The 13,243-nt window shown below is 41.5% G+C and overlaps 1 protein-coding gene across 2 annotated transcripts in view; it reads right to left on the reverse strand.

The window, feature by feature from the left end:
- GRM7 (glutamate metabotropic receptor 7) overlaps positions 1-13,243 on the reverse strand; it is a 420,893-nt gene that overhangs the window by 194,726 nt on the left and 212,924 nt on the right. For both annotated transcript variants that reach the window (XM_081852489.1, XM_081852490.1), the window contains exons 3-4: positions 8,410-8,551; positions 234-388 (exon numbers count right to left, since the gene is read on the reverse strand). In XM_081852489.1, the coding sequence (XP_081708615.1) occupies positions 234-388; positions 8,410-8,551 (297 nt within the window). The remainder of the gene's footprint in view (positions 1-233; positions 389-8,409; positions 8,552-13,243) is intronic.

Raw genomic sequence — 13,243 nt, forward strand, 5'->3', positions numbered from 1 at the left:
CATGATGCCTGTTGCTCACTAACAGAGGTGATACAGAGAACAGCCCGCATGCCTACAAAGATTTTTGTAACAGCAGCCTACACAGTCAGGAAGATAGCTTCTCTTAAATTCAGCTGCATTGTGTTTACGAATCTGAAACTTACAATATATGAGACAACGGTTTAACATGAGGTTAGGTTCACATGTAAAACAAGGGAGGACCATTCAGTGAAACCAGAGAGCAAAACCCTTACCTTCTATCGTTGCACGCTTGGGCAGAATGGTGATGGCTCCCTCGGCGACATCTTCCTGCTGTATTACAGGATTTATTTTGGAGCCCCAAGTGTCTGATGCCACCCAAAGAAAATGGCCAACTTGATCAGCCCTTTTTGCTGCTGCAAGGATATGCCTGCAGAGAGAAACATTTATAATTTACACAAATATAAAAGGGGTGGGGGAAAGAAGGAAAGTCAAAGTGATACTTATTCACTTGGGAACAATAGCAGGCAGAGAAAGGTTGCTTAATGAGCTGGAACAATGAATCCCCATAACTGGAAGTTGAGCGCTGCCTCATAAGGCTGCTTTCAGTCTCGCTTTCCATTGTTTCTTGGCTTTGGAAGTTAGACTGGTACAATCAGCTGCACAATTTGATATAGTTAGGAAGCAGCTGTGTGATTTCAAAATCAAGGATGCTTAAAAAATATATCCACCGGTCATTTAGAAATTATGCCACAATTTGGGCTGCTCCTGAAGCTTTTACCCTCCTTCAGAAATTCACTGGGGCAAGACAGGTCCCAGAGTTAAGAATATAGTCCATTTTCTACAAAGCGCTTCATAGCTGTCAAGAAAGAGGGGGTAGAAATAGGGGTGTAGTTTTGGCAATGACTTTGCAATCATAGTGCTTCTGGGTGGGGTCTAGAACAAATCTAAAACTGTGCCAGTTTTTTCATCACATGGTTGTGTGTCTGTGGTAACAGAGGCAGCTGCAGAGCTCAGGACTCCCAAGGATGGCTTGAGAGAAAGCATTACCTGGTACTGACACACCAACTTCCTAACCTGGTATGCAGAGTTCCACCAAATGCCCACAACCTGAGTCCTCCCTGTACCCTCTCACTGGCTGCCAGTGCAGAGAGAACAGGGTACCACCTCTCTGTTAAAAGTGATGCTGCTGACAACTTATACTAGGAAGGGATAAGTTCCAGGCAGTCAGAGTACAGCTATGAAAAAGGAGGAGCATGAGGCTTGTATCCTCTGCCCCTTAAAGGCTTGAATATAGAAAGCTGTCTTAAGCTGCACCTCAGAAGGAAAGGCAATGGGGAGACATCTGTAGTTTCAGGCTTTTCAAATCTAAGGCAGACTAAGTGTTGCCCAAATCAGTTTGAGATGATCTGACCTTCTATCTGAAGCAACAAAGTGGGATCCAAAACATTTTGAACATACAAGCAGAAGATTTTACTGTAAATCTCTTAACCCTTTAGTTTGTTTGACACCCAAGGGCAACAACCTAACCCAGGGCTGCCATACATCCGGATTTTGTTCAACAAAATTGCTCAACCATTTTTGATTGTCCTGGCTTTTACTTTTCGAAAGATGGTAATCCTAACATAATTAAAGCTTCAATGAATGTGATATATAGTATAGTTTATGCCTTCCTAAATGCAAAATGTAGAATTACTTCTCCTGGAAATTTATTTTTATCTTGATTTTACAACACATTTCACTCCACATTCTATTGCCATGGTAATTTCAGTGCTAATTACTTCCCTGTAGAATAATCTATACAAAAAGGTCTATGGGCATTTAGCTACAGTACATTTCATACTGAAGAAAATACCCCTATCTTATTTTCCTTCCTAATGGTTATGCAAGTATGGATATGATTGCACTTGGAAAGGCCACTTCTCCTCCGTAATAGGAGGGTTGCAATGAATGCCCATGGTTTTCATTTCCTAAAGCAAAAAGAAAAAGAAAAAAAAGAAAAAAGGCACAATTGCCATATCAGACAAGTGTTCAAATATTGCCAAAACTTTCCAAACAGTTGATTGACTGGTGGAACAGAGAAAAGAAAACCGATGACATTACACAAGATGCCGAGGAATCAAGCTAATTGCATGGAACAAGGAAGGAGCGCAATAGCTCAGTCTTTGAGCAATACCCCAGCACTAAAGTAATATCAATAAAGAGCACAGAAAAGCAAGACGTAATTATAAGCGATAGCCTAACGTCCTAGCCTTCTTCGGGCTTTTTCCGTGCAATTAACATTGTACAGGCGAGGAAGGGAGAATGAGCGTGCTCAAGCACTGCATAGAAAATTAGCATTCTAAAATGTGTGAGCAAGCTCCCAGTGCAGTCACTATCTCACCAACTCATGGAGGGCAAGAGGAATGGCAACAGAGGGACGAGACAAGCATATTCATCCCCACTTCCTCTTCTATGCAATATTAATTGTGTGGCTCAAGGAATGCCGGAAGAGGCTGCTGCAAACTAATGAAAGGACAGCACGTTTTTTTCACAACAAGAGGGATGTGCATAAGCGCACAGATACTCTAGTAAAATAAACAGGTCTGTGTCTTTAAGCAAAGAGTGATGGACAATTTTAGCATTCAACTAACTTGTGAAATAAGAATTCATGAAATTTCTGGCCTCCCCAAAACTGAATACCCACACGGATTATCTCATTATATATTTCAAAATCAGCATGCAGTTTCTGCCCATGGACATTGATCCATTCATTACACTTTTGCACACTTCCTTACAATAGTTTTCTCAGTCTTTAAAACGTGTGTTTAAAACTAATAAGTGAGAAACCTGCTAGAATGGAAGGTTTTTCACTGTGGGGAGACAGGGAGAATAGCATGGCTTCAGCTGATTGGCAGGAACAAAATAGGATGGTGGTTCTTGCATCAGCAAAGGATTTAACAAAGTTCATCATATATATAATTCTGCTTGCACCAGTCCCACAGCCCGACTGCAAATGGCACCAAGGATGGCACAATGAGGCAAAACACTGGTACGAGCCCTGCCAGACTCCTTATATGCCGTTGCTCCCATCCACAAATCATTCTTACAAAATCACCCTTTGACATCCATAACTCATGCTGAATAGGCACTCATGTCAATGGAAAGGCATACCAGCATAGGGCATCCCATTCTTCACTTCTGAGCTATAATTCTAACATAGGAATTACATGCATCATTTACTGAAAGAGTATGAGCAATGTGCTGCCTGGGGGAAACTTTGGTTATTGGCACCACTCCCAACATTTGAGATGTTCACATTGTCCATACCTAACTGGAATTGCAGATGTGTAGAGTCCAGCCTGGGTTTAACATGTATGAATGTGCCCTGGATATTGCTGAGATATATTTCCCATGCATAAATGCCTCCGGTGAGTGAAACAAGGATGCTATCAAACAATGTCTCATTTTAGCAATACTAAATTCTTCAATATCTGTTATAGGATTCCAGCATATATATTGGGGATGTATTCTACTAACCACCCTATCAGTGCAATGATTTCCACCTGTGCAAATGGACTCCCCACTCCTTCCTCTGCATGTTCTGCACCCTCTCCAAATCTGTTCCAGGGGGTTGGGGGAACCTCTAAAACAGCTTTAGGAGGCACACAGGTGGGGTGGAGGAGAGCTGGAGAACATTCCATTGCACTAGAAAAGAAGCCTTGCACTGATGGAATAATTTCCTTCATTCTACGTTGGATTCCAGCCACTGATTCAGAGAAGAAGGATATCATTGCATTTCTTGACCTCCTTGCCTATATGCCTCCATGGAATAAAGAGGGCACTCTACGCTTGTTGGTGACAATGGCATCCAGAAGGACACCACATGGAATTATTTAAGTGATCAGCTAAGCAATATAAAAGGAAGCCATGCAGAACCTGCAAATCACCCACCAACCATATGCAGAAACCAGCAGCTGCCTGATGTTACTGTTACAATATTTCTCTTGCTTATTAATTTTCTTAATTAAGTGATATGCAGAGAAAAAATTCGGCTTCATGTAATATCCACAAAACAAGCAGTTGTCCGAACAAAGGAGCTACTGAGGAAGGGAAGATGGGACAGGGAAGTGTGTGAGTCCAAGGGCAACAAATTCATGATTTGACCATACATGGCAACTTGATCCAATATATTAAAAATAAATGTTAAAATAAATCTTTAAGCTACAGCTTGACACTACATTGTGACTGATTTCCCTTTTTAAAAAAGGAAAGAAAAAAAAATGAGGCTTTTGTGTTTGTGGAAAATCCAGAGCCAGGGTTGTGGACAACATTTCCCTAAAGTGTTTTTGCTAGCATAGATCCTGCGGGCTGGCCTTGCATAGTGCCTTTGCAATGTTATACTGCAGGGGAGCCAATTTTGTGCCCTCCAGATGCTCTTGGACTCCAGCTCTCATCATCCCTGACCATAGGCCATGCAGCAGCAACAGCAGCAACAACAACATCTGGAGGGCACAATATTGCCTCCTTCTGTTATATAGACAAATAAATCAATCACAAAGTCTCCCCAGCCACTCTGGGTGGCTATGAGTGGACACTGTGATATTGGCAACAAGAACAACACTGAGACAATGTTGTGTGTGTTCAGGGTTTTTGTAGAACATCTAATTCAATGTGTGTTGTTGTTGTTTAGTTGTTTAGTCATGTCCGACTCTTCGTGACCCCATGGACCAGAGCACGCCAGGCACTCCTGTTTTCCACTGCCTCCCGCAGTTTAGTCAAACTCATGCTGGTAGCTTCGAGAACACTTTCTTGCCCACAGTAGTAGATATGATGGTCATCCAAACTGAATTCACCCATTTCCATGCATTTTAGTTCACTGATGCCCAGGATGTCAATATTTATTCTTGCCATCTCATTTTTGACCACACCCAACTTACCAAGGTTCATGGTTCTTACATTCCAGGTTCCTATGCAATATTTTTCTTTACAGCATTGGACTTTCCTTTCACTTCCACGCATATCCGCAACTGAGCGACCTTTCGGCTTTAGCCCAGCCGCTTCATCAGCTCTGAATCTACTTGTACTTGTCCTCCGCTCTTCCTCAGTAGCATGTTGGATGCCTTCCGACCTGAGGGGCTCATCTTCCAGCGTCATAACTTTTATATGCCTGTTGTTTTTGTCCATGGAGTTCTCTTGGCAGGGATACTGGAGTGGCTTGCCAGTTCCTCCTCCAGGTGGATCACGTTTGGTCAAAACTCTCCACTATGACCTGTCCATCTTGGGTGCCCTGCTCGGCATAGTTCATAGCTTCTCTGAGTTATTCAAGCCCCTTTGCCAAGGCAAGGCAGTGATCCATAAAGGGGAATTCAATGTGTAGCCTACTGAAAATGTACTTTATTTTATGTGGTAATGGCTGTGAATCTTGGGGTATGGTTTTTTGTGTTGGTTTTTTTTTGGTACTTTCCCCTCTTTATTTCATTTCATATATTCTACTGAATTGTTATATAACAACAACAACAACAACAACAACAAACAACAACAACAGAACTGTCATCATCAGATTTTACCAGAAACCTTGCATAGTTCCAATAATAGTTTCAGGTTCTGTAATTGTTTGTCTTTTGTTACTTCATTATACTGCAAAGTGCAATCTGGAAGAGGATAATCTGAACATATTACTGAATAACAGTGCCTTAGTTCTTCCCTTAATGGTATCATTTCATAAAAGAGAGAGAGAGAGAGCCAGCAGTTTTTAATCAGGTTTCAGGCTTTCTTCAATGGAATTGGCTTTGCTTTGGATTGTTTCATTTCTAATGTCACTTATCTTCCGTTTTACCTGAAATTACCTGTATAATAGTTTCTTTTAACAGCTCCAAAGCCCAACAATTCTTAGATGCCCATGGTTCCTCTGATTCCTCAATAGGAAGCAATTGTAACAAACAGGTGCTATTCGGAATCTGTTGAGCTGGAAGCTAGAACTGAAGTTGTGTGGGTTTCCCTTCAAGGTGAAACAACTTTCACAGAGGGACCTGAGCAGCAGAGTTGGCCCAGAGATGAAGCAGGCAAGGTGAGGCAGTTGCCTCAAGCTGCAGGCTAGGAGAAGCAGCTCATTTGCCTCTCTTTCTTATTGCCCTCCTCCTTCTCTGGTGCCTGCCCACTGTGTACCTGCATGTTCAATGACACCACCCCATCTGTCTCCCTTTCAGTCAGTTTGCATGTCCTTTCAACCCTCACCCCGTGAAGTGTATCCCGTCACATCCAATCAACAGCCTTCTCTGGTCAGGACAGTGGAAGATGTTCCTCTAACTAGCTTAGCTCCGGCCTCGGCAGTAGCCAATGAAAAGTGGGCTGTGTTGAGAGTAATGATAGCAGATCTCCATTAACTATTTGCTTGCTTATTTCAAAATGGCGTGCAAACCTTTATCTCTGCAGGTTTAAGTCATAAGCATCTCTATTCTATGCCTATTCTCTTTCTCATTCTCCTTTCTTCTCTCAGACTCTTTATTTCCTTCATTTTTTTCTTCCTCTGTTTCATTTGTCTTCTGAAACATTGCTTATATTTTTTTCAAATAATTGAAAACAAGTCATTCTAAACCATGTGACCATCATTCTATAAGGTGGGTCTCAGTTGGCAACCATTGCAGCCTTTATCTTCCCATCCCAAAGACTGTGAAAATGTTCAGCCTGAGTACTGATTGAATAACTTAGTGGTTTATGTATGTTGCATTTTCTATCCCACAAATTGCTCAGTAATTTTCTAAGACTTTGGGGGGGTTATTGGTTTCTTAATCAGCTCTCATCTTGGTTAAAATTAAATCAATGCAACAAAGTCTCCAGACAAAATGGTAACTTATATCAATACAGCTTTTTTATTTAAAAACACAGGCAAGATGGAGCTTTTTCATCTAAGGAACTACTACTGTGTTGGTATTGCCAGGGGTCAGCAAACTTTTTCTGCAGGGGGCTGGTCCTCTGTCCCTCAGACCCTGTGGAGGGCTGGACTATATTTTGGAAGAGGAAAAAAAAAGGAACTAATTCCTATGCCCCCACAAATAACCCATAGATGCATTTTTTTTTTTTTTAAAAAAGCACACATTCTACTCATGTAAAAACACCAGGCAGGTCCCACAAATAACCCAGAGATGCATTTTAAATAAAAGAACACATTCTACTCATGTAAAAACATGCTTATTCCCAGACCGTTTGAGGGCCGGATTTAGAAGGTGATTGGGCCAGATCTGGCCCCCAGGCCTTAGTTTGCCTTCCCATGGCATAGACACTTTGCAAGAAGGGTTTGCCCTCCTCTGCTCCCCCTCCCAATTAATCTCAATCTTCAGATGATTTTGATCATAATGTTTACATCAAGTATTTTCTCTCTTTATTGTTTGGCAAGTTTTAGCTTAGGGTTGCTATAATTCAAAAAGTAAAAACCAGTTGTTCAGCTTTTTAATTTTTTTTACAAATTGTTGATGCTAAAAACCTGCAATTTTTTGTTTGACCTGCCTAAGATCCAGGACCTTTCGGAAATCCCCCCCTTTGAAATCCCAGTAATGTCCAGAAAAATCCAGACATATGGCAGACCTATTTTAGCTAAACATCTTTTGCAAATCTGCTTGCAATAGCTTTGATGATTGTAAAAAGTCTACATTTAATGAATTTTCATAGTAACTGAGCTCTTGGTGAATTCTGCCTTGATTTTGCACTTCTGGTCCGGCAAGGCTAAATGTCAAAGCATCAAGTTCCCAGACCAAAGGCCTTGCAGTTTAGCTACTTTGCAAGTGAATTGCAAAGCAACTGAATTCTGCAAAGGGCAATATAATTAGCTACAAAGGACCTGTGCTGTAAAGTACAAAATATTTGGATTGCAAGCAGGTGATCTGAGATGCAGATTGCACTACCAGCTAATTCCTTTGGCTCTTACCACCCCTTTAGTTGTACACAAAAGTAAATGAGGTCTAAGTTCACGCATATGATGTAGGGCAAAGGTTCTTGGAATTTACCACTTCAGACTGCAGACAAGCAATCACACAACTGTATAATATCTATAAATATGTTTTGATGGACAGATTGATAGATAGGTAGATAGGTAGATAATCACTCTATGTACATAGTACACTAGAGGCCATGGAGAAAAGTTCTACTGAGTATTTTCTGCTAGCATTTTCTGCTAGTTTACCAGTTTTGTATGGGGAGGGAATTTTCCTGTGGAGAAGAATTCAACCATATAATCCCCCTCCTTCAGTCTGAAGTGGTACAGTCCAGGAACATTTTTGTATCAACATCTATTGTCCATGTAATGCACAGAAATTTTAATACACAAAACTGATGCAGCTCGCAAACACTTCCACTACTACTTTGAGTTGCACATTCTGTTCTATGTGTATATGCTCTTGACATTATTTTCTATATTTTCTTGCTAATCCACAAGCCATTAGGTGTAAACAAGTTAATTTCTCCAATCATCCTTACTTTATATCCTCATCGTAGGCAAATACAATGATAGCCCTGGCTCTGGGAGTATCTAGGAGCAGCTTGATAATTTTATCAAATTCGTAGGTCTTGTCTTTGCGATCCTGAGGGATTTTCAATGACTGAGCAATGCAGAGGTTACCTGTTAATAGAAAGAAAGAAGACAAGATGCTAAAATCTGTAAATTTGTGCAAGAAGGAATACTGGGGGGGAAATAGTGGTTAGATGAAGATTTCATTTGTCCAGTGTGGTCCAGTGGATGTGGTTTTAACTCTGGGGAAAATGGATTCAAATTTCCACTCAGCCATGAAGATATCTGGATGTTCATATGCAAGTAATCAGATCAGCCTAACCTACCTCAGAAGTTCTCAGCTAGTCCAACCTGGCACTGTGAAGATTAATAATTCAGGAATATTAGGCTACCCTATAAATCAACAAGGCAGTATTAATGATTAATGATTAATTAATGATTAAAAGTGGAGGGAAAGGATGAAAAATGCAGATAAATCTGAAAATCTGAATCCAGAATTAAATTCCCATTAAATTTCCCAAACCTTATGAGGTTTCCCAAAATCTAGACTGCCCTCCAAGTGTGTAGAAGCATCGCTTGGACTTTGGTTTTTCACCTAAAATACTTCATGGCGTGGAATGAGTCCATCCCTGCTACCCTCACATCATAATTGAGAGGGGTGTGAATCCAAGGCCTGTAAAGAGAGATGGATCTGTGCACTGCAGGCAAGGTGCATTTGGAGAAGACTCAGCAAAACAAAGCAGAAGGCATAGCAGGTTCTGGGGTGCGGCCATCCCACATAAGGCTTTGGCAAGTTGTACACAGATGGAACTCTAACCACAATTTCACCTTTGGCTGGATTTCACTATAGCTTAAGAAAGGTTTCCTGAGAGGTGATAACAACATGAGAAGGAACGTGCTTGTCAACAGAGGAGGGAAAGGGAGAGGGCAAAGGAGAGAGAGAGAGAGAGAGAGAGAGAGAGAGAGAGAGAGAGAGGTGGCATGAAGGTAAAGTTAAAGATGATTCAAAAGAAAAAAAAATCCACATGCATGGAGTTTGCTTTCAATTCTGCATTGTGATCACTACTGAACTTTGGAGTGGTATACTTACTTTCTGCTACTGCAAACCTTTTATTTAAGGGGATGCCAGGAAAAAAAAGCACATGAGCACTGGTGGTGGTAGGTAATAAGATCTGATGCCCATCCTTCACACTGCTTTGTAAACTCAGATAAAGTTAATACCTAGTTTTGGGATTCTGTGGGAATGCTGGGGGTGAGAGGTCGATGCGTATGTGCCCTCAGGCTCACCCTGACCAACAACAGATTGCTCTGAATTCTTAAATATTCAGTGTAGCCACAGATTGTCCAACTAAAACAAAGAACAGGCAGGTTCAAATCTCCACTAGATGTGAAACTCCCTAAGTGATGTTGGGATAGCCACTGCCTCACAGGATGGTTTTGAGGCTGAAGAGAGAGGGTAGTGAATCATGTATGTTGGCCTGACCTGCAAAAACTGAGTTGCAAAACTCAATCAATCAACCAGTCAATCAATCAATCAATCAATCAGAGATGCCTTTGGTCTTAACTGTTACAAAACAAAATTTGTCTCATGAACATCAACTAACTAATTTAAAATCTAATATATGCTTTATGTTTTCAGGGTATGTGTGTCTGTGTGTGTGTGTCAGAATTGCACAGACATGAGCACTGTGCACAAATTATGCATTCCTCCTCCAGAAAACCTGTTCTTTATTTTGATAGAAGATGGCATCTGATAAACTTTCCTACTATCTCCCTCCCCTGTTTCTTTCCAACACCAGGTCAGACCTGCTCTAATGGCCTGTCCACTGCAACGAGGACACATTTGGACATTAACCTTAAGCTTATTAATAGCACAGCAAACATGCGAGGTACGGCCTTGTGGAGCCTCTGCTCAATGGGGATGGTGTTAAAGCATTGGAGTGATACATAAAGGGAAGGGTGGGGAGTGAAAATCCATTTCCCCAAACAATATTGTGAAAATTGCCTGACTTTATAGTTACTACTTTCCCCTGCGGCTTGAGTCTCTTTGGCAGACAGACCCAATTGCTTCTGAATTGTCCAAGTCATTTAAATTCCCAGCACTATCTGTCCCTGGCTGTACTCACAGGTAGCATAGAGACACTAAACCATTTAGCCTGAAACATCCCCAAAGAACAGCCTGCTAGACAAAACATAAAACCAAACTGAGACTTTCCTCACACATCTTTCAGGAGAAGAAGAAGCTTCTATTGCTGAGTGCAATTCGGGACAGCTACCATAATTCCAGGCAGCCAATTCAGCATAGAGTACAAGAGGCCAACTTGCCATCTTATTTTTAAAAATGTTTTCTAATTGCTGTGCAAACACATCTACTATACATAAAATGTAAACTTAAATATAAACCTGTGGTAAGTCGTTTTTTGTTTAAATATAAATAGTATATAAATTGTATGAATAAATAAACACAGAAAGGGCTGAACTCCTCAATGCCTTCTTTGCCTCAGTCTTCTCCGATAAAGAAAACAATGCCCGACCTGAAGAATTTGGAGCAAATGATTCAGCAGAGGAAACACAGCCCAGAATAACTAAGGAGATAGTACAAGAATACTTGGCTAGTTTAGATGTATTCAAGTCTCCAGGGCCAGATGAACTGCATCCAAGAGTATTAAAAGAACTGGCAGATGTGATCTCAGAACCACTGGCAGTCATCTTTGAGAATTCCTGGAGAACAGGCGAAGTCCCAGCAGACTGGAGGAGGGCAAATGTTGCCCTATTTTCAAAAAGGGGAAAAGAGAGGACCCAAATAATTACCGCCCAGTCAGTCTGACATCAATACCAGGGAAGATTCTGGAGCAGATCATTAAGCAAACAGTCTGTGAGCACCTAGAAAGGAATGCTGTGATCACCAATAGTCAGCATGGATTTCTGAAAAATAAGTCATGTCAGACTAACCTGATCTCGTTTTTTGACAGAATTACAAGCCTGGTAGATGAAGGGAACGCAGTGGATGTAGCCTACCTTGATTTCAGCAAGGCATTTGACAAGGTGCCCCATGATATTCTTGTAAAGAAGCTGGTAAAATGCGGTCTTGACTATGCTACCACTCAGTGGATTTGTAACTGGCTGACTGACCGAACCCAAAGGGTGCTCATCAATGGTTCCTCTTCATCCTGGAGAAGAGTGACTAGTGGGGTGCCACAGGGTTCTGTCTTGGGCCCGGTCTTATTCAACATCTTTATCAACGACTTGGATGATGGACTCAAGGGCATCCTGATCAAATTTGCAGATGACACCAAACTGGGAGGGGTGGCTAACACCCCAGAGGACAGGATCACACTTCAAAACGACCTTGACAGATTAGAGAACTGGGCCAAAACAAACAAGATGAATTTTAATAGGGAGAAATGTAAAGTATTGCACTTGGGCAAAAAAAATGAGAGGCACAAATACAAGATGGGTGACACCTGGCTTGAGAGCAGTACATGTGAAAAGGATCTAGGAGTCTTGGTTGACCACAAACTTGACATGAGCCAACAGTGTGACGCGGCAGCTAAAAAAGCCAATGCAATTCTGGGCTGCATCAATAGGAGTATAGCATCTAGATCAAGGGAAGTAATAGTGCCACTGTATTCTGCTCTGGTCAGACCTCACCTGGAGTACTGTGTCCAGTTCTGGGCACCACAGTTCAAGAAGGACACTGACAAACTGGAACGTGTCCAGAGGAGGGCAACCAAAATGGTCAAAGGCCTGGAAATGATGCCTTATGAGGAACGGCTAAGGGAGCTGGGCATGCTTAGCCTGGAGAAGAGGAGGTTAAGGGGTGATATGATAGCCATGTTCAAATATATAAAAGGATGTCACATAGAGGAGGGAGAAAGGTTGTTTTCTGCTGCTCCAGAGAAGCGGACACGGAGCAATGGTTCCAAACTACAAGAAAAAAGATTCCACCTAAACATTAGGAAGAACTTCCTGACAGTAAGAGCTGTTCGACAGTGGAATTTGCTGCCAAGGAGTGTGGTGGAGTCTCCTTCTTTGGAGGTCTTTAAGCAGAGGCTTGACAACCATATGTCAGGAGTGCTCTGATGGTGTTTCCTGCTTGGCAGGGGGTTGGACTCGATGGCCCTTGTGGTCTCTTCCAACTCTATGATTCTATGATTCTATGATTCTATGATTCTAAATGTCACACAATTTGTATGCAAATGATCATATTGCTTACCGTGTAGGTACAGTAAACCATTTCAAATTCTAATAAAGATATATAAGTCCTATTCTCATGGATCTCATTCTCATGGTTGCTTAAAGTGCTTTGGGCTTTAACGTGCAACAGATATTTACTACTAAGGGTATTAAGTTACCGGTATATGACATTTTAAATGCTAGGCTACTGATATTCACGATTCTGCCTTAGGCACTGTAGAGAAAAGAATCACGACACAAAGGAATCACATTTCCAAAGGTCTAATTTCCAGCTTCACAATTGGTTCCTTCTCTATCGTTTCCAGATCTTTGCAGTTTCATCAGAGGAAACCAATCTATCCTGTCACATCTCATAACAGCTGTAGTGTTCTCCAGCAGATGTCACTATGGCACAGTTTGTCATTATTATAAGGCTAAGATATATGCATCTGATCATTTATGATATTGCTTCTTAAAGAAAAATGTATAATAATAATATCCTCCATCAGGTTTGCTGCCAACCCTGCCAATATGATGGCTGGTAGAAGCTCAGGCTTGATGACCTGGGTCTGCACTAAGAGACAGGCTGGATCCGGATCCATGCTGCTCTGGATGCAAATATGATAG

Source organism: Podarcis erhardii (assembly GCF_964252035.2).
Source record: "Podarcis erhardii genome assembly, chromosome: 2".
Classification (NCBI taxonomy): Eukaryota; Metazoa; Chordata; class Lepidosauria; order Squamata; family Lacertidae; genus Podarcis; species Podarcis erhardii.